The following is a 24,954-nucleotide window of genomic DNA, read 5'->3' as shown; positions in this document are numbered from 1 at the left end:
TTTCAGCGTGATATGGTGATGACACTGCCTTGCACCAAAAAGTTTTTCATTGAATTTATAGTCATTTTTTTCCCCTAATAGACCAATTGAGGGCACTTAATGCTTGGTCGGCTGAGTAAAGCTTCTGGAAATGACTCCCATTCATTGGCATGGTCGCAGAAGAATGCTCCCCTAACGGACACAGTCCCAGGACCTTTTGATGTTTAAACACATGCTTCACTCATTTTGGGATTAAGAGGCTGAGGAAATGGCCTGGTTGACATTGCTGGAATTACCCAATGATTTGTAAAATCCAAGGCTTAATTTCTGCTCTTCTCGTATCAACAAGACTCCCTGGCTTATATAGGTGCAAGTGCCCCTCAACACACACACACACACACACACACACACACACACACACACACACACACGTACCGTAACTAAATGTATCAAAAGCAGATATACTTGTGTGCTTTTAATCTCTGTTAGCTGGAATCACAACCTGGGTGGTTCCCATTCGGCACATCTACTGTGCAACTAGCTTCACATGGGATGCTATTAGATTTAGGGATTGGCAGCCTCTTTTAGGATCAAACCATTGTTTCATGCCTCCCAATCTTCTTTATCCATAAAGCTGAACAGATTGGAACAGATAATGCTTTGTCTAGCGTGAGCATCTTTGTGAACGCGACATAAACGTTTGTAAAAGCATAAATGTTTGCAAATCCTTCCAGCATGAAAGGCCAGGCCCTGGTGTTATTGACTGTCTGGTAATATAGGCATCTGGATTTCCCCTCCATCTGTTTGCAAGTGGGAGAAATTTCCGATTTGCCTCTGCTTATCCTGACTCATGCTTTTTAGCTGCAGAACAAAGTTTTAGTCATTTTGGCATGAGTCAGTGAGCGGAAATAAACACAGTGTGAGCCACTGAGACTGAGATATCATCTGCAATGAATCCAAAATGCTTTGTTTTGAGTGTTCTGCGGTAACCCTGACACATGAACTAACCACACTTTAAGTTGAGCTTTATAGATAAACCTGTCTTTCTCTGGACAGTGGTAGTAGTAGTAAGTCTCTGGCACCACGCTTGTGTATACTTAAAATATAAATTTGACTCGCACAGTGTTCACAAAGGTTGGGATGAATGAAAACGGGAATGAGGTGAGTAATAACAAAAAAAACACTCCAGTAAATTCATGTCTCGGCTCATCACACAAAATGATCCAAAATGACGGTGGCTGGTTTGCACCGAAGCCAAGTCTACCAGTCTATCTGCCATGCCTTTTATTACACGGGTGAGAAACACTGAAGAGGTCACCAGTGAAAAACAGCCAAAGTCTTTGTGTGACGGGAAGTTCTTAAATAATGTGGGTAAACAGCACAATTACTCATTTCGCAAAGTTAAACATGAAGTCAAAACCCACATTAAAAAGGGACTTGGCCACAGTAGTGAGATTTTTTTGGTTATCATGTTAATGGAACAAAGCAAGCCCAAAAGAACACCCAATCTCTCTCCTGTTTACATGAGGCTTTTAGTCGTAAATCTTACTTGATTTACCTTAAAAAATTGGGAACTTTTAATAGTTCATTTGATCAAGCTATAAAGAGCTTATTCCCTGCTACAGTACTGACTATAGGCAGCAACTAAAACAATAAAACAAAGATGGAAGGTCTATGGTGAGGTCTAAGATATGTAATTAACTTTTTTTTTTTAAATTAATCTTGTTAGTTAAATCACAGACTTTGTAATGCAGTGGTTGTAGCCACTGTGGCGTCATCTATTGATTTGTGGACAAACATTTTCAACTCTTGTATCTGGCATTTTGGCCATCACCATTTTGGGTTTTTTGGAGCCATGGGGTGACCAAATTTGGATGAGACAGTGGCGCTGGGGGTGATACACATTGCTACGCCTGTATTGTAATTGACAGAATGCAATGGTAGTGACTTATCAAACCACAAGCCCCGATTCATTCCTTGCTATATTAACTATTTTACTTTAATTAGTGCTAGGCCATATGGCTATCATAATGTCTTTCATCATGATTTATTTCAAGTCTAAAGGCTGATTGTCTGAGTGACAGTTAAAGAAACCAGCCTGTTAATTGTGATTTAAATTATTAGTTATTGTCAGGCAACACTTGCAGACAGCAGACCATTTCACAAAACAGTTATAATCAAACGGAATTTAGATTTTGGTGGCTATGACCTCACAAAACATGCTTTTTGCCATAACTTAGGAATTCATATGCTAATTATGACAAAATTTCATACAATTAACTAACAGCATAATATGATAAAGTGGTGACATTATATCCTAAAGGTCAACTTTCTGGCCATTGTTCAGCGCCATAACTCAGGAACAGAAGGAGAGAAATTTGGTCAGATACTAAATTGGTGACACTTGCCTTGTCCACCTTAAAACTACTGATTGTACAGATCTTCTGTGCTGCTTATGGGAGGATTTGTGTGAAGTTCATATTTTAGAATTTGTAGCTTCTGTAGCAGTGTCCATATTTGAAGCATTATATACTGTCATGGCTTCATATAAGTCTGGACAGACATGGATGGAAACTGATACTTGTGTCGTTGGTGGAGGCAGACAACCATGAAGCGATAATTCTAGTTTTGACTTGTCTTGGTGTTGATGCTTCGGGATCAAGAGTTTCTCCCCATGCTCCATTTCCCTGAGATTACACTGTATACAGAAACTCTCATAACCCACATTCATTGTGGCTGTTCTTCTGGGAAAGGATAATAATAAAAACAACAACCCACACAAAAAATAAATATATGCACAAACGAATCCTCGGGGGACAAACATAGTGTCCTGTATATATTAGCACAGACATGTCACAGAGAAACAGACATGACCTTTTTAACAAAAAAACAAAAAGGTCAAAGGATTATTTAAAGGATGTCATTTTTGTTTTCCATTTCCCTGCAGTCACTTACAGATGCCTCTCAAAGAAGTATCTGGATAATTTCTCTTTTTTCTGCCCATCCGGTTATGGATCCTAATCCCCAAAGTCAACACCCTTAATGCCGGACTTCCGATCTCCGCATTGTTTCATCTTTGTGTGAAGTGAAAATGACAGCGTTGTCATCACCAGCTGGCCCAAACACAACACCATAGCTGATCATGTAGCAAAAACCAGGGTTTCTCTTTGATTGGTGATGAGCTGATTTAACAAAAGCTGAAATTATTAACCCCTCTAAATCTGAGCCAGTGTCTTAATGGCTGCATACGCATCTGCTTTTCAGTTCTGAAGCATTTTTCCTTCGTTGTTTTTCTTGGAATCTTTCATTTTTTATGAGATGACAAAATAGCATTTGGCCCCAAATTGGACCCCTTGGCCTCTTTCATGTGTGTCACATGTCTGCGGAAGGAAAGGTTCAGACTTGCCTTTCACTGTCCTGTTAGGCACCCACAGGGAAACAGCTGGTCCAAGCAATTCCTCTACTAACCTCTCCGCCTCCACACTCCCCTCAACTGGTGGTTACCAATGAAAACATGACATATTTTCTTCTTTCATTTCCCCCAACTGTCAATTTGGTGATTTAAAATGGAGATGTTATTAACAGGCTGCATTTGATCAAACTGAACTCACTCAATTTGCATTCTGCACACAAGTGTGATTTGTTGGAGGGCTGTGCATTACCAAGTACAGCTGTTCAAAGCATAAATACACAAAAGTTATAATAATGAAATTATTCTGAACTCCAGCCAAGTGGTTGAACGACTGACACACGACTCTTTACAGTCATTTATTATGAGCTAGTGAGCAGCCCCTATTCAAGGTTAAGCACCTTCTTTGCCAGTTCATCAAAGGAGGTGACACTTTCACTCATTTATACCCTCAATCCACATTTTCCCAGCTGGTTTTGAGAGTAAAACTCCTAACCCTCCAGCAAACAGGCCCAATCCTCTGACCTGTAGCCACCTGGCGCCTGCAGCTGACCCCGTCCTCCACCACAACGAGAAAAAAAGACCCTGTCGAATTTGCTGAAATCCCATTTTCAAATGCTTTGTGTTTTTATTGTGACAAAACATTATAAGAATACAGTTATTTGAAATTTGTTGTTAAGTCAAACAGGTCATCAGACCCAGATATTCTGTAGTAAATATGTAGCTAACCTGAGTGTGACATTTCCAACTCTGCGACCCTCTAACCCTGCCCGTCTTAGACAAGCAGAGTGTCTAGATTCCAGGTGTGGGAGAGTCCCTCTCCATTCTTTTCAGGTCTAGAGAGCAGGTAAATGATTTGTCAGAGTGGGATGACCCTCTACTTCAAGTTCACCTCAATTCCCGGCGGGCCGTCCTTTGAAAAATGAATTGACTCGTAAATGCACACGATAAAGCAATGTAGGATGTACAAATATAGATTCAAGGTTTGCGAAGAATAAGTATAAAAAAGCTGCAGATTGTGTCCAGTGGTTGATAGTAAGACTTGATATAGAACTGAGCTCTTGTATATATATAATATATATATATAAGAATGACACAAATACTTGGAAAATAACTAATTTTCTATTGCCTTACGTCAATTTTAAATGTATAACTTTTGTCAATCCTTTATTGTGTAAGGCATTGGAAAATTAGTTATTTTCCAAGTATTTGTGTCATTCTTCTGAATAATCAACTCAGGGAAGCAAGGAACTGAACTACCATTCAGGTTTTCTAAAACTAAGAACAATTTATAGAGAAAAAACAAACAAGCAGTGCCACATTGTTCTATATACAACGATCTCTCAGCGCTGAGTGCATAGGATTTCCTTAAACACAGTTTTAACTTTTCAAAATTTTTCAGGTTTGTAAGGAACCACTTGAAGCAAAAGAGTATGATTTTTGTTGTTAGTGTATTTATTTGACATTTCAAATATTAGGCATAAAAAAATTTAAATTCATTTTATTTAATTGTTTTGATTAAGTAGGGAGCTATACTAAGTATAATGTTTTCATTACAATATTTTGAAAATATATTTTGTAGTGTATAACTTGGCTTTAAATGCAAGTTTGAAGTTATTATTACTATTAAAAAGATTAAATAAAATAAAATGTGCATTATTAAATAAAACTACCATTACTTAAAGTAATAAAAAAATAACTTCCATACGTAGTGATTCTGAGGCTAGGTGCTGGTGAAAAGCAGTTGGAGGAGACTTCCTCATTTAGACGCCTGTGTGCAACACGGCACTTTACTGCAGGCTAGTGTAACTAAATATTTAGGCTCTGTTCCCCGTGATGACCTGAGTGGACTTTGTCATTGTGTGTGTCTTCCCTGCCCGTCCCTCATTTGATATTTGTGTGTGTGTGTGTGTGTGTGTGTGTGTGTGTGTGTGTGTGTGTGTGCATGCTGATGACAGACGTGTGACCTGGGTGCTTTGGACTGTAATAAGGTCAGTGTCCCATTGAGCCCTGTCTTAAACCTGACAGTGAATCCGTCTCCCTCTGCTGATGAAAACTGTGAACAGCACCAGCAGAAATGGTGTTAAGCGCTTCCTCGTGTCTTTGAAGCACAATACACGGATTATGTAGATATTTTACACAAAGATAAAAATCTGTTTTGAGTTATTTGCTCGAGAGAAAAAGAGGTTTGCTTTGGCAGCGGCGATAATTGTATAATCTCTCCATACGTCGTCTTGCAAGTCATCTCATGGGCTATTAAATGTCAGACAGCCGGCAACTTAAGGACTTAATTATCGAGTTCCATTATTCAGGAAACATAATAACTGTGAACACGTCTGTGGTTTTTCTGTGTGCTGTGACATCAACAGTGCAGGTGTGTCGAGAGTTTAGCTCGAGGCTCGGCCACCACGTCGATGTTGCTGATGAAAATAAACACCTTGTAATTAGATTGTTATCGTAGTGAGCATCATATTAAACAGTGTTTAGCACAGTCACATACTTTTACCTTCCAGCAACACACTTCAGAGCTTTGTAAAAATAAGAAAAAGAGAAAAGTTTTCTCTTGATCACGTGCCTTATCTGCCAGGAGGTGCTGTCTGCCGTTGACAGGCAGTGTGGACATTGTGTTTGATTTTCCACAGGTGTGTTTTTGTTAGGACAGCACCACCTGTCTACAGAGGTTTGCTTTTTGTCATCGTTTGGTAGGATGTGGGACAGCATGTTGATTTTTGTGAACTACAATGTCTGTTAACATCGTATTCTTTGTGAGACAATACAGTCAGCTACACTCCACTGAATGAAAAACATAATAAACTGCTTTCATTCTACTGAGGCTGCATTTTGTTTAAAAATTAAACGGTTTATAACAGACAACTGAGGCAAGGCTGTGTAATTAAAGGGGTACTTTGCTGATTATCAGCCAGCTTCCCTCTATATAAACACTGCCCAAATCTCCACTTCGTGATCAAATACAAACCAAGATTCTGTGACTAAGTTGCATGTGTTACCTAAAATGTTTGTAGAAAGTTATTTTAGTGTACTTTTTAGCTGTAATATTAGATAATTTGTTACCAGCCAGCCGACATAATGTCAAACTGATGAGCTCACATTATTTCACCCACGAGTGGAGGTGTTTATTGGCCTGGTACAGTGCAGTGCATTCTGGTAGTTGCATGTTTTCTACAGTGAAAACAGATGCCAAAAAATGGAGATCAGATGGAAAAACTAAGCAGTACAGATCAAAATAAACCAAGATTTGTTCACTGCACTGCCTTTTTCTCTCCTAAAATGTTTATAGAAACATATTTTAGTGCTCTGTTTGGCTGTAATGTGAGATTGTTTGTCACCAGCTGGCCACTATTGTGTCAAAGTTATAAACTTGAATTACATCAATCCCCAGCTGAAATGTTTATTTTTCTGGTGGCACGTTGTGCGTGGTGTGAATTGTAGGTTTTCTATCTCTTAAAGCAAAAGTGAATGCTACAATCCTCTTTTCTCTGTTTTCTCTGGTTAGATAGCACCAATTTCGAAAGTATTTACGTCTTTTTACTGAATAGACAACCAACCTGATTTTACATAAAGACCATCTTTGCAGAAATTAAGTACTTCCATAAGGCAGTTTGTCACCCTATTTGACTGCATGTAGTAGTGGCTCACATTATAAACAGTAGAGGGAGCTATTTCATCACAGCATCGCTACTCTGTGATGCGAAGAGATACTGCAGGCAGAAATACCGCCACAATCAGATTTCCTAACATGCTGCTTGTTATTTCGGATGCAGCTGTAGTCCTCAGCTTAGTATGTGGTAAAGATTGTGTATCCCAATGAGTCAACAGAACAGTGAGAATATTCTTTCTTTCCAACAGGACAACTAATATTGTTTATACACGGCAATAATAAACCTATTCTCTAAAAAAAAAATGTCCACAAAGCAGCCCACACAGCTTGTACGTGTCAGTGTGTGCTCTGCAGTTTCAGCTCATCTCCTCTGTGAAGTTTTGTTTTAGGCAGAAGAATCAATCTGTCATTAGCTAAGATAACACCTCTTAGAAATCATGGGCCAATTACAGTTTAGACATTTCCATATCCTCTGACTTCACAGTGCACCATTAGTGGAGTCACTGACAAAAAAGTAGTCCTTTTACAGTGGGATTTGTTTGATTTTGGCAGTTGGTTTTTCAGTTCTTAGGTCATTCCTCCCATCACATCTCTTTTTAAGACCATATCACGTTTCAGGTTATGACCTGATTAAATAATTATTTTAACCATTGTAATATTTCGGTAGCTGTTTTCCCTGAGAGTGATGATGCAGCTGAGCGAAACTGGAATTCCCTGGTTCCTGCCTTAATTTGACTTGAAGACTGCACCCATCTCAGTGACTGTGTGGCTGTGATTTATTTTTAGCAGAGTTTATGTACATACAGTGATGTAAAGAATTCCTCTGTTGTGCTGGTGCTTGAGTAGCAGTTCTCAAAACATACATCGTTCATGGGGTTTGATTAAATCTAAAGCCAGAGAATCAACAAAGGAACCAATCACTCATTGGTCACCAGGGGGTTTCATGGTGTTTCACACTAAGTGGAACATATAGTTGTCATACTCTCAGGGTGCAATTTCTGTGCAGAACAGCAGTCTATCTTTGATCTGCTCTTAGAAATGAGCGTGTTTACTGAGAAAATGACATTGCTTCAATGCATTAAACATGTGTGCCTCCCTTTTATCCCATATACAGTACCTCTTTCCAATACTGTAACTGTTGTTTAGCCCCCTAAGGCTACATATTCTCCTGTTGTTATGGAATGTGTCTTATTCAGAGTGACAGCCAAGCTGTTTCTGCTTGCCTGAGCAGGACTGCAAGGAACCCCGCAGGGCTCTGTCTGCCCCGGCTGTCTCTTTCTACAGGATACTGGATTGTTCAGTGGAGACACTTGAAAGATGCAGCCTAGCAGTCTCTAAAGCGATCAGTAGTTTTACTACTTTTCAACCAAATGTTGCCCTAATATTGAAGATCTGCAGGGATTTGAGAGAAGTGTATGAACAAATCAGTGCTTACTTAGCCCTGTGATGGGGTTTGCAAACTCGCTTTCCTTTAACTTAAGGTTAGAATTAGTGTTTTTATGAGACAATTTCTATCACTGTTGCTACTCGCCACAGATAGAGAATGCCAAAAATCATTGACCATTTCCTTTTGAAACCATGTATTTACTTATTGTTTCAGGTCTCGATCAATGCTTGTTATAATGGCCTCAATCTCCAAACACAAGAATAAAGGGCTAATGGGGCTTTCGGATTACCATTAACATTGCGGCAATCCAAGGAGTAGCATCGAGGGCTAAAAAAAATGAAGCCAACATGGATGTGCCAAAAACTGCACTTCTTTGAACGGCCACTTGAGGCTGGCTTCAGAACTGCCACTGACTACAGAAAGGAAGTTACAGTCTTACTTTTATCTGCAAATTTTCCATTAATGGTGTTGAATCCAAAATGCTTCCTCACATTAAACCTTGGATGGTTTGGTGTCGTGATTGACAGGGTAGAACAGCGGGTCAGACAGACAGTTCATTTTAGGAACAACCCCCCCACCCCCACCCCCGCGAGTGTAAAAAGCCTTTTGTTGAGGCTTTACACTTGACTACCTGATTCATATTTCGTCTTTTCACGCCCACACCAATGCAGTCCTTTGTGATGTTTGCCCCAGTGTTGTAGTGTGTATGCGCTCCAGCACTACTTTAAAGTTTTTTTTGCTCATCTGCAGCTCTTCCATCAACAGTAAATCAAAGAAATTTGAACTGTTTGAGTTTAAAATCATTTTTGAGTGGGAAGCATTTACCCCGTTGGCAAGGTTACTCACTCACAGCCTGCAGGCCACTCCAGGACTGTGATAAATCTCTATTTGTGGGAAACGGGACCCCTTTTCCCTCCTAATCTGATAGCTGTGACCTTCTGACCTCCACTCTGTTAGCCAACCCCCCACCTCTCATTCGCAGGCTGTCTCACACAGTCCGTGACACACATTCACTGGCAGAAGATCTTAGAGATGTAAGAGGAGATGTCATTTGAATTAGACTCTTTCATTCAGGGATGAATGAAAGAGCCTAATTTTTTTAATCAAATGCAGTTTATTCTCTGTTCTCAGCATGGGATCAGTGACTGTCTTACTCTCTGACGCCACCATGCTTGCCATCTAGCAAGGTGAACGTTTTACTCAAAAGACAGTGAAGTGACATTCTGGGACATACAGTTAATTACACATGCACTAATTCACATGAGACGAGATCGATCAGGGTACATGACCACAAATTACTAATTGTGCCCTTGAAAGAAGGGATTAGATATGTGAAAGCGGCTTTCAAGATTCACAACATGCTTTAAATTTAGCTTGAAAGCCGTTGAATAGAACCTGTTGCTCAGGGATACAGGCTTGCTTTTTGCCAACAGAAAAATAAAGCATGTGGAGAGAGTGGATGCACAGTGCTGAAGATTAAAAGATGATTGTGTCACAGGTATTTCCTTTTGCTTTTTCAAATTTCTGTGGTTGATTCAAATTGAGATAAGTTTACACTACAGCTCAGCTGGAACATGCAGCTCAGGCAGGGCAGTCCTGTGTGTGTGTGTCTAGCCATATGTTCTCTCCAATTTGTGTCTGTTAGCACCAGTGGTGACATGCTGTGTGACTGCAGCCTGTGTTAGTTTTTTGGTGTGTGAGTGTGTGTGTGTGTGCAAGCATATGTGGGCGCGTCCATGAGTGTCTGTGTGGACATCCTAATTTATGTGTGTCATTCTAAATTCCCAGCTCTGAGTGCCTCTGAGCTTAATGCTTGTGTAACGGCTGTGACGGTGACTACACTATGACTCACAGCGAGAGGTCAACGACCCCTGCTTGCTGAAATAACACTAGTGAAGGTGCAGGGAGGGCTGCCAAAAGGCCCTTAAGCTGCTTCGAGGGCTACAGAAAATAGACCCTTGCGTTTTGTATTGTTAACCTGGGTTGTAACATACTTCTAGTTTCATGCCTCTCCGTTTGTACAGCAGTTACACTGTAGGTCAAAATGACTTGCCGTGTTAGTGTTTAAGTGTTAATGTCCTGATCAATTTTTTTGTCCCTAATCCCGATCTGAGCCATGTGATACTGTTTATCTGCCGACACAGAGTACTTATATTTACCTGGATAATACAGCTGCACAGTGCACACAGTGCAGTAATTTAAAGTTATTAAGATTGTTATGCTTGACAGTTTATTTTTACAAAATAACAAAGTAAACTAGGTATTTTTATATAGCTCTTATCACAAATCCACTTAGTGCAGCATTTTTTAAATAAATTAACCAAGTAAACAAACTAAAAAATGTCTTCAGGAGTTGCTCTCAAAACCACTTAGTGTAGCACTGTAGTAAAAGTACAGAAAACTAAAAATGAGTATTATAGTCACAATTCCACTTCAAAGTACTCTTATAGCTGAACATTGTCAGTCGCAAAACTATTTCACTTAAAATAAACAAAAAAAATAAATTCCATTTAGAGTGGTGCAGCAGCTTAAGTTTAACATAAAAAATTAGTCTCTATTTATTGGAGTTGCAGCATTACAAAATTAATTAAAAAAAATACATTGATCAATCCTTTGGATCTGATGAGGACATCCATATTATAAACCACAAATATATCCTTTCTCTCTTTCCAGTACTAGATTGCATTTCACACACGTGCCCCTCGTATTCTTTAATAATTCGCAGACGCTATATTTAGCACTGATGAAATTGGCACTCTGCAGATGGATTTGGAAAGCTGAATGACAGTTTGGCATAAAATACTACTGTGCAGTGGCAGAAAATTGGACGCCTTTGGCCCCTTGTGGATTATGTTCAGCAGGTTTTGTTGGTGTTGTAATTAGTTGATCATTTATCCTCCCATTGATGGTCTCAGCCAGCAGACTCATTCCTGGTCTTAGGTTTCATGCTATTGTCTCTGTATTGTGAGGACAGACACTAGGGTGGCCTGGAATTTCAGTTCATCCCCTGCTCAAACATCTCAGGATTTCACAGGTCGCAGACATCACAGACATTTTTAAGGGAAGCCATTTTGCAATATCTGCATGTATAAATTAGGGTTTTCATTTCTTAAAGGTGAAGAAATATATAATATTCACAAACACAGATGTAGCATGACTTCATTCTCTACTCAGGACACCAATGCTCCCCACAATGTTTGTTTTTTAAGAGTAATGATATACTGGGATTTTGTTATCTTCTTTTAATGATCTAGTTTTTCTTACTTTTCTGGCAAACTTTAAACATTTTAAATTTATACTTGACAGGTTACTGGGTCACTTCACCAAAATCGTCTAAAACATGTCTTTGTATTGAGCCATGGAGATACTTTTGGTTTTGTAATTGGTTTATTCTGCTGCTAAATTATCTGCAACCAGTCAAATACAGTGAGGGTGATTTGAATTCCATCGGTGGTGCCAAAGCACTGAAACATTCATTTTATGTAATTTGGGTGAACTGAGCCTTTAGATTACCCTGCTGAGATAATAGTCCTCTATCAGCAGGCTGCAGTGACCAGCATGTGAACTGTGTCAAAGGGACGCTCTTAAACCCTTCTAAAAGACATCTTTTAACTGCACAGCGGCCTCCAGGATAGGAACCACTTCAGTAATCTAGTTATACTTGCTGCTGTTTATAGAATTCACATATAACACATAATAACACATATGAAAATGACTGCTTTTTTGCCCAATTTGAATTTGATTCCCTCAAAAAGATGCATCATCTGCAAAGTACAGTGGATGTTTTTCTTTGTTATTACAGCACAGTGCAGACTTTTCAACCATCCTTTCTGTAATTACCTGTTCCAATTACAAATGCCGCTGCTGAAAACAGGAAATCTTCTGGCCGTGTTGTCATTAAAACTCGCAGCCTGTACTCTATTCCGGCAGCAGCCGACATTAAAGGGATGCTGAAAAAGAGGGACTTTTGACAAAGTTCAAGGCATGTTATGATATCTGCAGATTACCTGTGCTGAAAAAACTGTCACTCCATAAGCACAAAAGCACTACCATCATTAAGTGCAATTTTGTCTGTTCCTTGACAGCTTTTTCCAAGATTGTCTCCTAGTTCTAAGGTGACAGGGTATATATCTGGCCACCCAAGTCTTTTGGCAAGTTTCCCACTTAAGTAAGTAAGTGTGTATGAACATTTCAGGACTCTGTTAAATCTTTTTTTTGCTGTCATACAAAAACATCTTCAGGCTAATTCTGTGCCATCCTTGGAATACTGATTAGAGTATTTTTTTAAAGATGATTTCTTCTTTCTGTCTGGATTCTGTGAGTGATTGGGATTTGGCATCTTGTGTTTTTTAGAGAGCAGAAAGGGACAAAATAAAAGAGCAGATCATGCAGGTGGGACTCCCCGCAGGAGATGGGAAGTGTAGAACAGTAAAGGCACCTCTGCCTTCTTTAAGTTACATTGATCTGGTTTCCAAATTCCAATCCAGTCTACATTTATTAACAAGGCACAATTAAAAACAACAGAGTTGACCATAGTACTGCACATCAGAAAATAGATAAGAAAAAATAGCATAAATATCATAAAATAGGACATAAAAAAACAAACTGTTTACAAAAAGGAAATAAAACCACAAAACTGTCAACTCTCATTCAAAGTCTGAGAACGACCCCTGTGAAAATTCTTGCTGAAGAAGTGTCTATACAATAATGCAATAAACCATAGTCCATTAGCAGGGGTAGAATTACTTTTTAAGGCTAATCATTACCTATCACAAGACAGAGTTTATTACCCCGGCGTTTATTAACCAAGTCCCTACTATAAACATTTTGTTTATTTTACAGACTGACGAAAGATTGCCTTAATCACTAAGTTTGTCTGGCCACAGGAAAATGGGCTTGTGTGCTGAGATTCAGCCGTCCACTTTTAATGTTTCCTAAAACATTTCGTGATGGCCCTTGTCTTGAAAAGCATTGCTTGAAGTCAACTTGAGAATGAGTTTCCCACAGAAAGTTGTCATTCTTTTTTTTTTTACTCAAGCAACTGCTGTAATTAAATTGTCTGTTTTTGACAGGTTTAGAGTGAACAATTGCTTGGTTAGGAGTGTTAACTCCTTCTTGCCTAGAGGGTCAAGTAATTTCCGTTCATGAAATCATGCTACAACTAGCCTCTCAGAATTCTGCCGCTGAATTGAGAATAAAAAAACCTTAGATCACCACTCTTTATGATCTAAGATTCTTTAAAAATTATTTCAATCGTGGCAAGTAAACTTTTTCTTTTCTTTTTTATTCCTTAAAGGAACAAATGTTCTTGTAAATAAGTCAGACAAACACCAGCTCAAGACAATCACAAGTCCCTTAGTCATTTTTACCCAAAAGGAAGCTTCTTTTCATATGACTAGACACAATATTTTTCTTTCATTGAAACTGCCATCAGGGCAAAAAATGCAAAAATAGCTTGGCCTTGTGATAATTATGTGAGCTATACTGCGTTATTTTCTGTAATAGGTCACAGTTAACTAATCTTTGCAGTTTTTGTTAGCTGTATAGATGATGGCTGTATTCATTTTTCAGGGTTTTTATAGCTTTTAGTATTTTCCATGATACTTTTTAATGCCATTGTTGTTGATCCTTTGACTATGTTAGCTCAAACAAACATGATCTTGCAGACAGGGATGATCATCAGTGGCCACACGCCATGACAGCTTTTATCAAGACATTTATGCATCTCAACATAAGCATCTGAAACATTCATTGAGAGGATTGCACACTTTGCACAAATGACCCTTGTTCCCTATCAGCGATGCAGGCTACATGCACAAAATGCCTTCCTGTAGTTTAAACCCAGGTGCTATTAGAAAGACACTTGCACAAAACTCCTGTTCCTTTTAACACTAATCTCCCATTAGCAGATGTTGAGGGTCTCTGTCAACTGATCACAGCACGGCAGGCAGTATGAGAAACCAGTCTGGGCAAGAAAGTGAGTCGTGGTTTATTGTGAAACCACAGAGCACTGAAAACAGGGGTCTTAACTGGATTAAACAATGAATGGCAACGTGTAGTGTAGGGAAAATCTATGCAGAGACTAGATGATATGCATGAATTAATTGCTTGAATTTGACAGTTTAGATTGAGGAATAATTGTTAAAACTTTCACTGGCTTTGGTGTATTGAACTTCCTTAGTTTACAGGTAGTGGTTTTGAAATATAAAATAATACAATTACTATAATAAGATACTGTGTTAGATTCTAAAAGATTTTAACGTATCACAACATCAACTTAAGCTCTCACTGAAATTTTAAACAGTTTGCATTTTTTTAAAGCTAGATCTGTAGTTTTCCATTATCATGTTTTAACAAAGAGAACAAGTCAAGGGGAACAAATTGCCCTTCTCTGTAAAACACTGAAAGCATCAGTATTGTACATTGAAAGGCAAAGCTGCCGTAATTCTAAGGTATCAGTCAGCAGGAGAGATCGCTTTTCACTGCTGTGACAAAAGGAGAAGGAGGAGGAAGGAGGAGTTAGGAGAGGAAATATTGCCAGGGCAGCCAATACGGAGCACACCTCCTCCTGCTCTCCCCCTTCACTCTTTTGAATGGGGCACTCCTCTTCACTTTTCCTCTCTGCATAGTAGAGTGTGTGTTGAGACAGAGCTGGAGAGTGTGTGTGAGGAGTGTGGTGGCAGTGTGGACATGTCACAGTTCACTCTGGGAGCTTGATCAAGCTGGTGGATGTGGTCAGGACTTAAAATTGTACCTAAAATGAGGACCCAGTTTGGAGTTTTGTTTTTGTTGACCCTGTGGGTGGTCTACTCTGATGCTTGGTTCTGGGCCTGGACTGGTACTACAACTTTGCCCCCAACAGTGGACCATGAAGGGTCTGGCAGTCCGGCAGGTAGTGGAGAATCACCATCAGAGAATATTGCAAGGGTTGGAGCGGAGATCATTGATGAGGGACACGGGATCCAAAAGGTTGTACAGACTGAGGGACCTGGACTCACCACTCTAATACCCACAACGCAGCCAGAGCACGAACATGCATCAGAAAGGGGAACAGCAAGGATTTCGTCACGCATACGTAAACCTGGTAATGGCACATCTTCTCTTGAGGGTATGGGTTCTGGAGGATCTGATCTTTTAAGCTTTACAGAATATGTTTCAGAACTTGGATCTGGGCTTCAGCCTGAATTGGCATTCAGCACTGGGTCAGGTGTTTGGTCTGGCTCTGGATCAGGATTTGTATCAAGAGCTGAAACTAGCTGGGGATCTGGCTTTGAAACAGAGGGGGTTTTTGAGGAAAACCAACAAGGATTTGTAATGCCCACTGATCATAGCGGATTACATAGTGGTGGTAGTGTAGAGTACCAGACAAATGAGATGAAATTGGAGTTTGAGAAGAAGGATTGGGTAATTCATAACAAAACAGATGTGGTCCATAAGCAGCAAGCAAAGCAAAAACTTGATATTTTTGTCAAAACCCCCAATACCACTACTGGAGAGAACGTAAAACTTGACAGTAGCTCGAATTGGAATACTAATGGATTAAATTTAACTAAATATTTTCAGGAAAACTCTACCCCAAGAGATTTATCAACCCCAACTATAGACATCCACTCCATAGAGACTACCGAGGTACCAATGGACAACGAACTAGTGAAAGATGCTCAGTTAACAGCTGGTAAATCAACAGCTAACCAGGAAGCTATACCTAACCAAGTGTTACAGACAACACAAGCTCCATATGCTAGCCAGGCACTCTCTTCGACCCAAGCACCAGCTACTGCCCCCAACATTTTAATTACCCAACCACAAAAAGCTAGCAACAGACCAGACTCTACCTTAATACCCATAGCTGCCCAACCTCAAGAACCAGGCACTAGCCAGAAAGTAGTGACCAGCCAAGATGGTCAAGTCTTAGATGCAACTCAGACATCATTAAGTGAGCCTAGCCAAGCAACCTTAATGAGCCCAACACCTGAAAGCCACACAGAGGTAGCGCCATCAGAACTAGTTGTAGAACCCCCACAATGCTTGTTGCTAGATACTGCTCTCCCTTTTTGCTCCTCCATGGTTGGGGAAAGGTTTGTTGTCCCCAATTACCTCAACCAAAGCAGTGTGGAGGAAGTCAGGGCACTCCTAAATGAATGGGCATGGCTGTTGAAGTCTTCTTGCCACCATAGTTTGGAGTGGTTTTTCTGCCTTCTCTTGGTACCAAAGTGTGGCTCTCTGGCCCCGCCGCCGGTGTTGCCTTGCCGGAGTTTCTGCGAAGTGTTGGTGGACAGTTGCTGGACACTCCTGGATGAGGGACGTCTCCCTGTGGAGTGCCACACTCTACCAGACGAGGAGGATGGGTATCAGTGCTTGTCAGTTAGTAACCTGAAAGGTAATCACTGGTTCAAATGAATCCTAACTTATGGATTCATTTTGAACCAGTTTTCAGTATCCCTACTCCCCAGTTTGTCTGGTGTTTCCTCCCACTACCAAATACCCAATAATCACCCAAAAAATGTACATTTGTCCCTGTTGGCACAGTCAAAGAAATTAACAATATCTTGGTTCCCATGCACTGCAAAATAATACTGAAGCATGTTTCAAGTTTGTTTGTCCTGTTGCTGTTGTTGTACTGTGATGTTATCATTCCGTTCTGGCTACAGCATGGTGCCAGCACTTGTTACAGTTTTGCATGTATGTTTTTCCCTTGTCCATTGGATCGCGTGTGACTTACTACTTAAAGGTCATTATAATAAACTTACACACACTCATGGACACACACAATGCAGCAGGTTCATGGTTTATTACCAAACCAACTGATGCAGATTTTTTCTGTAAGTTGTTAATTCAAAGGGTAATATTTTGCTGTGATGGACATTACATGGTTTTGTACTTAAGTCAGTACAATCATAGCATCAACAGACATTCAGTCCATAGTGTAAAGCAAATCTCAAGCATGACATGCCACAAAAAAGTGAATTGAAATAACTGCCATCTTCAAATTTAGCTACAGAACTTCCATATGCAGATTTTTTTGCAACAAATGTAAAAAAGGTTTCCGCACATAATTATTTGTAAGCAATAAAGTACTAATTCGTTTTTTTTCCTTCCTCAGGCCTTATTAGCCTTAATGCATCTAAAACTGCATTTGACGCAGGCCTATCTTCTGTAAAATACTCGTGCATGAAACACTGTAGATAATTCGGCATGTAGAGTTGCATGTCTCTTTTGACAGTGAGTGACTTGCAGGCAGCTCAATGTGCATTTGTCCATCTAGTAATGGACAAATTAGGTTGTCATGCATGGGAAGCAGTCATGCTTGCATCAAAGGTTTTCAGTGGGATGTCAATTTTTATTACAGTGCGTGGCAAAAGTATTTGTGGCAGTTGGAAAGTTACTGTGCTCAGGTAAAACATTTAACAGGTGAATGCATTTGGATTCAATGGATTTTGCATGCCAGTACTAGAACGGTTAAAAGTCCCTTTCAAACAGCAGTGTTAGAGCCAAGAGGTTGCAGAAATTTCAGTAAGGTTCCACATATTCCAGCAAACTGTTGATCATATGGTAGTTTATAACTAAACTGGTTGACAGTAAAATTCTAAACCTTAATAGGAAACATTTTGGAAATGTTTATGTCTAACAAGTACAATGTGTGCCCCTGGTAACTTAAGACATAATGGAGGATACAACTCAAACATTCAACACTACAAATGAGTGCAGATTCAGATTCATCCTCTTTTCTTAGTATTATATCAAACAATATTATGTGAGAAAATGTGTTTTTGTGAGCAAACTTGAGCTGTTATTATGAATGTTTTTAAAGCCTATGACCTTTTACCAGGGTACTGTCCTGCCGTCCACTTTCACCTCATATCACTGAGAGTTCAAGACTGTGTCTTTTTACAGCTTCACTATCTTTCTAACAGCCTGCTTCATTGACAGACATGAGTAGACATATGTCTCTGGTTCCAGGACTAAGTGATGCATTTGGGCCCAAATAGATTTGTTTGAATTGTTTAATATTTTGCTAGTTGGTGTGTCAATAGTGTGGTTTTCTACATCGGGGGAGTGGGGGGGGGGGGGGGGGGGGGGGAATTTAAGCTAGGGTTCATATTGCGGAGTGCTGCTCCATATTTGTGTTTGGGTAAGCTTAAAAAAAAGTTAAAGTATGCAGTAGGACTGCTATTTGCAACCTTAGGCAACTGAAAAAGTATTTACACCTTAAGGGCAGCTTTTATAGTCTCTCCAGAAGCTGGTTCATCACTAAGATGAGCGTGTTGGGTATCACCTGTTAAGAGTAGCCTTTGGGTATCACTTGAGTGGCGTCAGTCACTTTAAATCATTCCTGGATAAACATAAAGCCACCGCAGTCATGACCATCTGGTATCACTCATTTCAACAAAGCAACTTTAAAAATCTTCCAAAAGACACTGATTGTTGGACTGATGGTTGAGTGAGGCCTAATAGACTTGATCTAAGAAATTACTATTGAGTGACTGCTGTCCCTGTGAGGTCTCTTTGCCTCTGAAGATGACCGATAATCTTCAAAGTCAATTAGATATTTCCTGTGAGCATTCACGTGGATTCTGGTAACAAAACGCCTCATGCATATCCCAGATATCCGAGATTCTTACTGCAGCCACAGTGGTCATACTAGTAAATGTTTAAAAGTGGTTAACAGGTTGGTGGGCTTTGGCTGAAAGCTAAATGAGGTCACACATAAATAGCTAGGATAATGTGTTACAAAGCTCTGTAAATGTGTTCCCTAAAGCCCAGAAATTCCCAGTTTATTAGCCCAATAAATTAATCTTGGGCTGTTTTCTACTCCATCCACCCACTTATGAGTCCTCTGACCTGTCAAATTCACTGATCAGAGCCCCTACTATTCCATGCCTGGGAAGCTTCAGACCCTTTCACTATTTGCAGCTCTGTTTGCTTGATGTGTGGGAGGAGGGCACTCATATTCTCCTTAATACCACCACATTCCTTTATCATTTCACTATGACCTGTCTTGGAAGAATGTGTCATGATATATTTTTTGAGTTGGATTTAAGAAAGGGGCGCCAGCATCGGTGAAGAAACACAATGGAATAGTTTATAAACTAAAATATTTGCATGTAGCCTATAGATGTGTGTATGTGGGAGATTAATGCTGCAAGCTTGCAGAGATATTGGTGTGTGCATTGAAACATTGTCAGAAATCTGTTGGATGTGATCTTTTTACCGCGGGGGGGCCACCCCTGTGGTAAGACAGGATTGTTAGGGCACAATAGGCCTTTTAATGATGTTTTTCCATGGTTACCAGTCTCCTGCTTGAAAGATGAGCAGTCATTCATATCAAGGTCTAGAGGTCAACGGCAATTTATTTGGGTTAGTTCTTGCTGGTAAAACTATATCCTGTTTGAGAAACTCCCTTACTCTCAGTCAGTTCAGACTGTAGTGACTCCTGTCTCTGTGCACCTCTGAGGTGGTCTAAAAATATGCCTTGCTGCTGCTCTTTTGGTGGTATGTGTGTACATTCAGTCTTTGTTTTGTGGCTTGTACACCCTTTTGGTGGTCTGACACTGATTTGTTGCACCATGGTTCCACTGAGCCGAGATTGATATTGTATCTCATGACAGGAAGGCCCGAAGCTGGCTTCAGTTCTTCAGCGTGCTGTTTGCCAGGGAATCATTTTAAGTTGGCTCTCAGGAGGGTTCCAATTATGGGCACAGCGTAGTCTGTCTTCTTTGCTGCCAAAAACTCATTGCCCCCTCCGGTTTGTGTTGCACCACGTTCAAACCGAGAACTGATGAGGCAGTGTTGCAAAACAGCACTGAAACACTGGGATGTCTTGAGCTGGATAATTGCCCAATTGTGACTCTCTTAAGACTTTCTAAAGGAGAGTGGTGCTGTCTCAGTATTTTGAACACATCTATATAGAAGCATTTCCACTCTGCCTCTGTGAATATCATATGTACTGTTTTCTTCCAGAGTTTCAAAAAGACATATTTATGAGACTAGCGGAGGCAAGGGGTTTGTGTACACCCTGCATGTTGCCTCAAACGTTCGTCACTTGCAGGTAGAGAACATGGCAGAGATCTTAAACAGTATCATATTACTCCTTCCGTAAACTGTAACTTGCCCAGCTTGTGGTAGGCCCATCTTCCTTTTTGTGGTTTGGGGATCACAGCTGAGTCTTCGGGGTGAGCCAACATGAAATCCCCTTCCTGCACTGTGATGTGGGTTTTTGATTTAATATATTTTTCCAGTATTTTTCCGCGCATTCTGCATCATCAGGTTAGAGAGACCGCAAAGTTTGCCCTGAGGTTCACAGAATATCATTTACAAAAGGAAAGGTCCATTCATTCATGGTGTTAATGTGAACCTTGATATTTGAAACATCTTATTTTTCAATTTAGTGATCATAAACCTTTCAATGGACCTTATGTTGTTATAGTTTGTAACTTCCAGTAACCATGGTACTGTATCTCTTTGCAGAGGATAAAATGATTAAAGTGCTGCTGTGTGTATATTACAACTGAGTATATCAATGTGCTTGTATGTAGTGATGCAGGATGTGGATTTTTTTCGGTCAATGCTAGTAATTAATAATTACCTGTTTTTTTAATGGCCATTAAAGATAAGATAACCACTAATTTCAAGTGCCTGTATTTTGATAAAGAAGTCTGTAACCTGTAGTTTATGCACTTCTGAGGGTAAGACAGTCTAAGATGTAGTGAGAAAATATGGATGATTTAATATTCCATAGCCTTGACCCAGTCTTCATTCATTTTTTCAAGTGAAGTATATAATAACTTCCTAAACATACTTTGCTGTGGGATAGCTTTTTGTTAGCTTGCTCTGGAGTCAGTTGTTCAGCACTGCATCTAACCTATTTACCAGTAGCAGTAGGCTTGCTGAGTTGGCAGCCGGGCAGATGGGGGTCAGACCATCAGCTCTATTGTATTTTCCTCCTCTGAAACTGTGAAAGATGCCCACAGCAGCTGCTATATGTTTGGCTCTCAGGTCAGCATGCTGCACTTACTCTTCTTCTTCTCTGAGTTTATTAGCGGCTCACAAACCAACTTTAAAGGTGTCTTGCCAGTTGCCACCTACTGTATCGGGATGTGTAGATGCTGCCCTTGTTAAATCAATAAAAGCAGTCCGGCTTTGTATTATGGGCTCTATTTATCGGCTGTAGTTTCATTGTCAGAATAATATATAATAATATAAAATTCCCATAATCAGCTGATAATTTATCGGCACAATATAAAATATGCTTCCCTATTTATATTCCATCCAGCAACAAAATGGACATTCTAAGATCAGCTAAAAATAAATGACTGTCTGAGAGTTGTTTTGATATCATATAAAACCATCTCTTAGTAATTCATTCATTTTGCCACATAAAATTGATTCCACCAAGTACTTGACATTGCTTTAACATCACAAGCATTGCAAATGACACTCCTTAATCTGGTAAGCAGCCAGACATACATTGAAATAAGATCAAACAGGTATCAAATAAGCAGAAAGCAAACACAGCCACCATATCATGTGACCAAATTCAATTAACTTCACTTTTAAAGTGATTGGCTGCACATACAGCAGACATTATAGACATTTTTTTTCTTTTACAATCATTGAAAGTTATTTTTATGTCTCCAGAGGTGTAGTGTGGTCAGACAACTGACTGGCTGTTTTTTGCAGAATGAGGTGAGAGATCATTGCCCTTCACAACAGGCCTCAAGGGATGTTTGAAATGGTGATGGAGTGTAGTCAGTGAAACGGCAAAGTTGTCTGGGACTGTCCAGATGTTCAAATGTTTCCCCGTGGATTATACAGGATCCTGTACTTCCCAAAGCTGTATATACAGCCTCACACTGTATATACAGCTTTATCAACAGGGTATCACAAACTCTGGTACCCCGTCCTGGAATGTTACGAAGTGAAAAAAAGCTGCGTTCCTCGTCAGTAAGCCGCCTGCTTGACAAGACAAACTAGCACCATAAACCCAGCACCGCTCCATTCATCAGCAGGCGTTTTCTAAGCCCGATTGGCCTTGAAGCTGTCATTGGTTAACAAAAGCTATTTGGAAAACCTGAATTGAAATTGCACTTAAAATGCTAATGGTGAACCTTTTGTATACCCAACAATTTTTGATCTCTAAGAAGGAATGACATGGCTGGCCCCTTTGCTGACAATGCAGACACACTGAGCAGGCTTCAGCAAAAGCATTCCTACACAAGCCTAAAGCAGGTCGAAGCTTTTCATCTGCTTTAGATCTGGTAATTAAATTGTTTTTATTTACACTTCCAAGCTTTCATTTTTCTACACTGGCATCTGGCACAATTAACACCAGCAGCCTTTTTTAGAGTTGTCCGAAATAGTGATCCTTTTCTGCATTTAGTGTCCTGGATTTGCCTTCTTTTTGGTCAATTCTGCACGTGGTTCAAAAAAAGTGCACATCTGGTCAGTGTGAGTGATGGCTAATAATAGTTGAGATGTTTCACTAATGACAGGTTGGGAAGCTTGGATTATGTGTGCAAGTGTGAGACTGTCTGCAAATGCATAAGACAGTCAGATGTTTGAGTTATAGGAGACGGTTATTCATCCTGTTCAAGAGGGACAACCAGACTCTGTTTGACAGGCCTCACATTCCAGCTTATTGCAGGCCTTGAAGTTTAATCTGCATACAAATCCAAAAAGTATCATGACCAACAGCTAATCTACCGCTAACAAATTGTATGTTGCTTGCAGATTATTGGAACAAAGTGAATTGCAGATAGTAGAGACATTTTTCAGCGCAAGTGACGTCACTGAGAGCTAAAAGAGTTCTGACACATGCTCAGTCATGGAGTGTTTGTGTTGTAAAAATAGCTCACATATCAGCTTCAGCATCCGCAGCAAGAGGATTACATTAAAATGGTGTGCTTTCCCACGTAATGGATTAAACCACTGAATTACTGCAAAGTTTTGCCCTTTTCAAGCATACTCTGGTTGGAATTGTGCACATAAGAGGGAGCCAGGTTCAGACATGTGAGCACAGGCCCATTGAAGAGACCCTCAAGGTTTCTCATTCTGACTTTATCAGAGTAAACATCTGGTTGGCAGGGGGCAAATGAGTTTGTTGTTAACTGCCATTCATACAGCAGTCAAGGTGTCTAAGGTGCTCTGAACCTGGAACTGTTTTAATTTTATAATTGACTTTTATTAATTTAGGTTCGAAAATGTCTGTTTTTTATGAAAGAAGAACGATTATGCTCTTTTTGCAGGTTCATACTTGTATTCTAGGTTCCATTAGAACGTGCTCACATGCTTTTATGGTCAAAAATAGGGATGTCAGATTGAATTAATTTTGTGTTTGATAGGCGTGCTCCTATTAACCATCAACTAACAGGTTCATTTTTAAGAAAAAAACGTGAAATAGAAAAGGATTTTCCTTTAGTCAGGTTCTCCATTGCTTCAGTGAGCTTTAGCGCGTCATTCCAAAGTTCAATGCAGTTAGAGGTGGTGAAATTTTAGTGGTGATGAAATGGTAATGTCTTATATTTCATTTATTGTTGGTTTGCTGTCAGACAGCTGGCGCAGCTCATTCGCTTATCAGCTGGAAAGGCCTTCTGGGTGGGGAAACGTGTTGCTGCATAAACATTATGCCCACTGTCCTCTCTACCCTCGAGGTCACCCTGGTGAGTAAGAGGCTTTATTTGGAGCCCCATTAGTTGTGCTGACACTGCTAACAGTGATTACATAGTCAACAATGCTAAAGAGGTTTTACAGCTCAAAATCAAGCCGCTTTCTCACCGGGGCGAGTTGAGACAGGAAGTTTGGCACGATGTTATGGGTTTGGATGGCGTTGCTAGCCGTGATAGCCTAATGAGTGGTAGAAAAGTGCAGTAAAGTGAAGAGTAGCAAAATTAACCCTTGTGTAACTGGTCATAAACATTGTCCCCAGTTAACTGATGACATCCCTATTCAAAAGGCATTTTCCTCATGTTGTTTCTGTTTGAAACTTCGTTTAGCAGGTCTTATTAAGGCATTTTGCCAAAAAAGCCAAGTCAGGTCTGACTGGTCAGTGTTTCCAGGACTTCCTAATTTCAGTGTCTCTTCATTGTCATTGCAGCTGAGGAATGGCATAATCGCGGCACTTACTAGCCTGAAAAAATCACCAATAATAGCCTCTAAGAATAATGCAAGATAAAAAATATGATTTGAATTCGGGGAGAAATTGCCAACATTATGAACTAAGACAACGGGTCTCCCTGACATTAGCGTGTAGCTGGGAAACAGTGTGTTCAAAATAAAAGAATACTTTGCACATCTGTTTCAAAACAAGGGCATTAAAAAGGGATGAGTGGGACACAGTTCGCAGACAAACTCCCGCAAAAATTTGTGGGAAGATTAGACAGTAATAATAATAGAAATTAAATTATGTTAATTTTTAACATTTCAGTAGCTAGAGCTTTATCAGGCAAAATGTAGTGTTCAGAACGATAGGAAACTGGAGTTTTTTTTGTTTTAGGATTTTAAAATTCAGAGAGAATTCTATCAAGTGACATGTAAGAGTAGCATTTGTAGTGTCCTTTATAA

At 39.8% G+C, this 24,954-nt stretch overlaps 1 protein-coding gene across 4 annotated transcripts in view; it reads left to right on the top strand.

The window, feature by feature from the left end:
• col18a1a (collagen type XVIII alpha 1 chain a) overlaps nucleotides 1-24,954 on the top strand; it is a 97,913-nt gene that overhangs the window by 27,967 nt on the left and 44,992 nt on the right. For 2 of the 4 annotated variants that reach the window (XM_042494720.1, XM_042494719.1), the window contains exon 1: nucleotides 15,562-16,774. The exons of 1 other annotated variant lie outside the window; for it this stretch is intronic. In XM_042494720.1, the coding sequence (XP_042350654.1) occupies nucleotides 15,709-16,774 (1,066 nt within the window). In that variant the 5' untranslated portion in view covers nucleotides 15,562-15,708. Of the gene's footprint in view, nucleotides 1-15,057; nucleotides 15,479-15,561; nucleotides 16,775-24,954 lie in introns of those variants that run through there. One more of the 4 variants, XM_042494721.1, reaches the window with a different exon arrangement.

The sequence above is a fragment of the Plectropomus leopardus genome, chromosome 10 (assembly GCF_008729295.1).
Source record: "Plectropomus leopardus isolate mb chromosome 10, YSFRI_Pleo_2.0, whole genome shotgun sequence".
In the NCBI taxonomy this organism is placed as follows: domain Eukaryota; kingdom Metazoa; phylum Chordata; class Actinopteri; order Perciformes; family Serranidae; genus Plectropomus; species Plectropomus leopardus.
The sequence above is the reverse complement of the archived record's forward strand: the minus strand, read 5'-3'. Positions and strand labels throughout refer to the sequence as shown.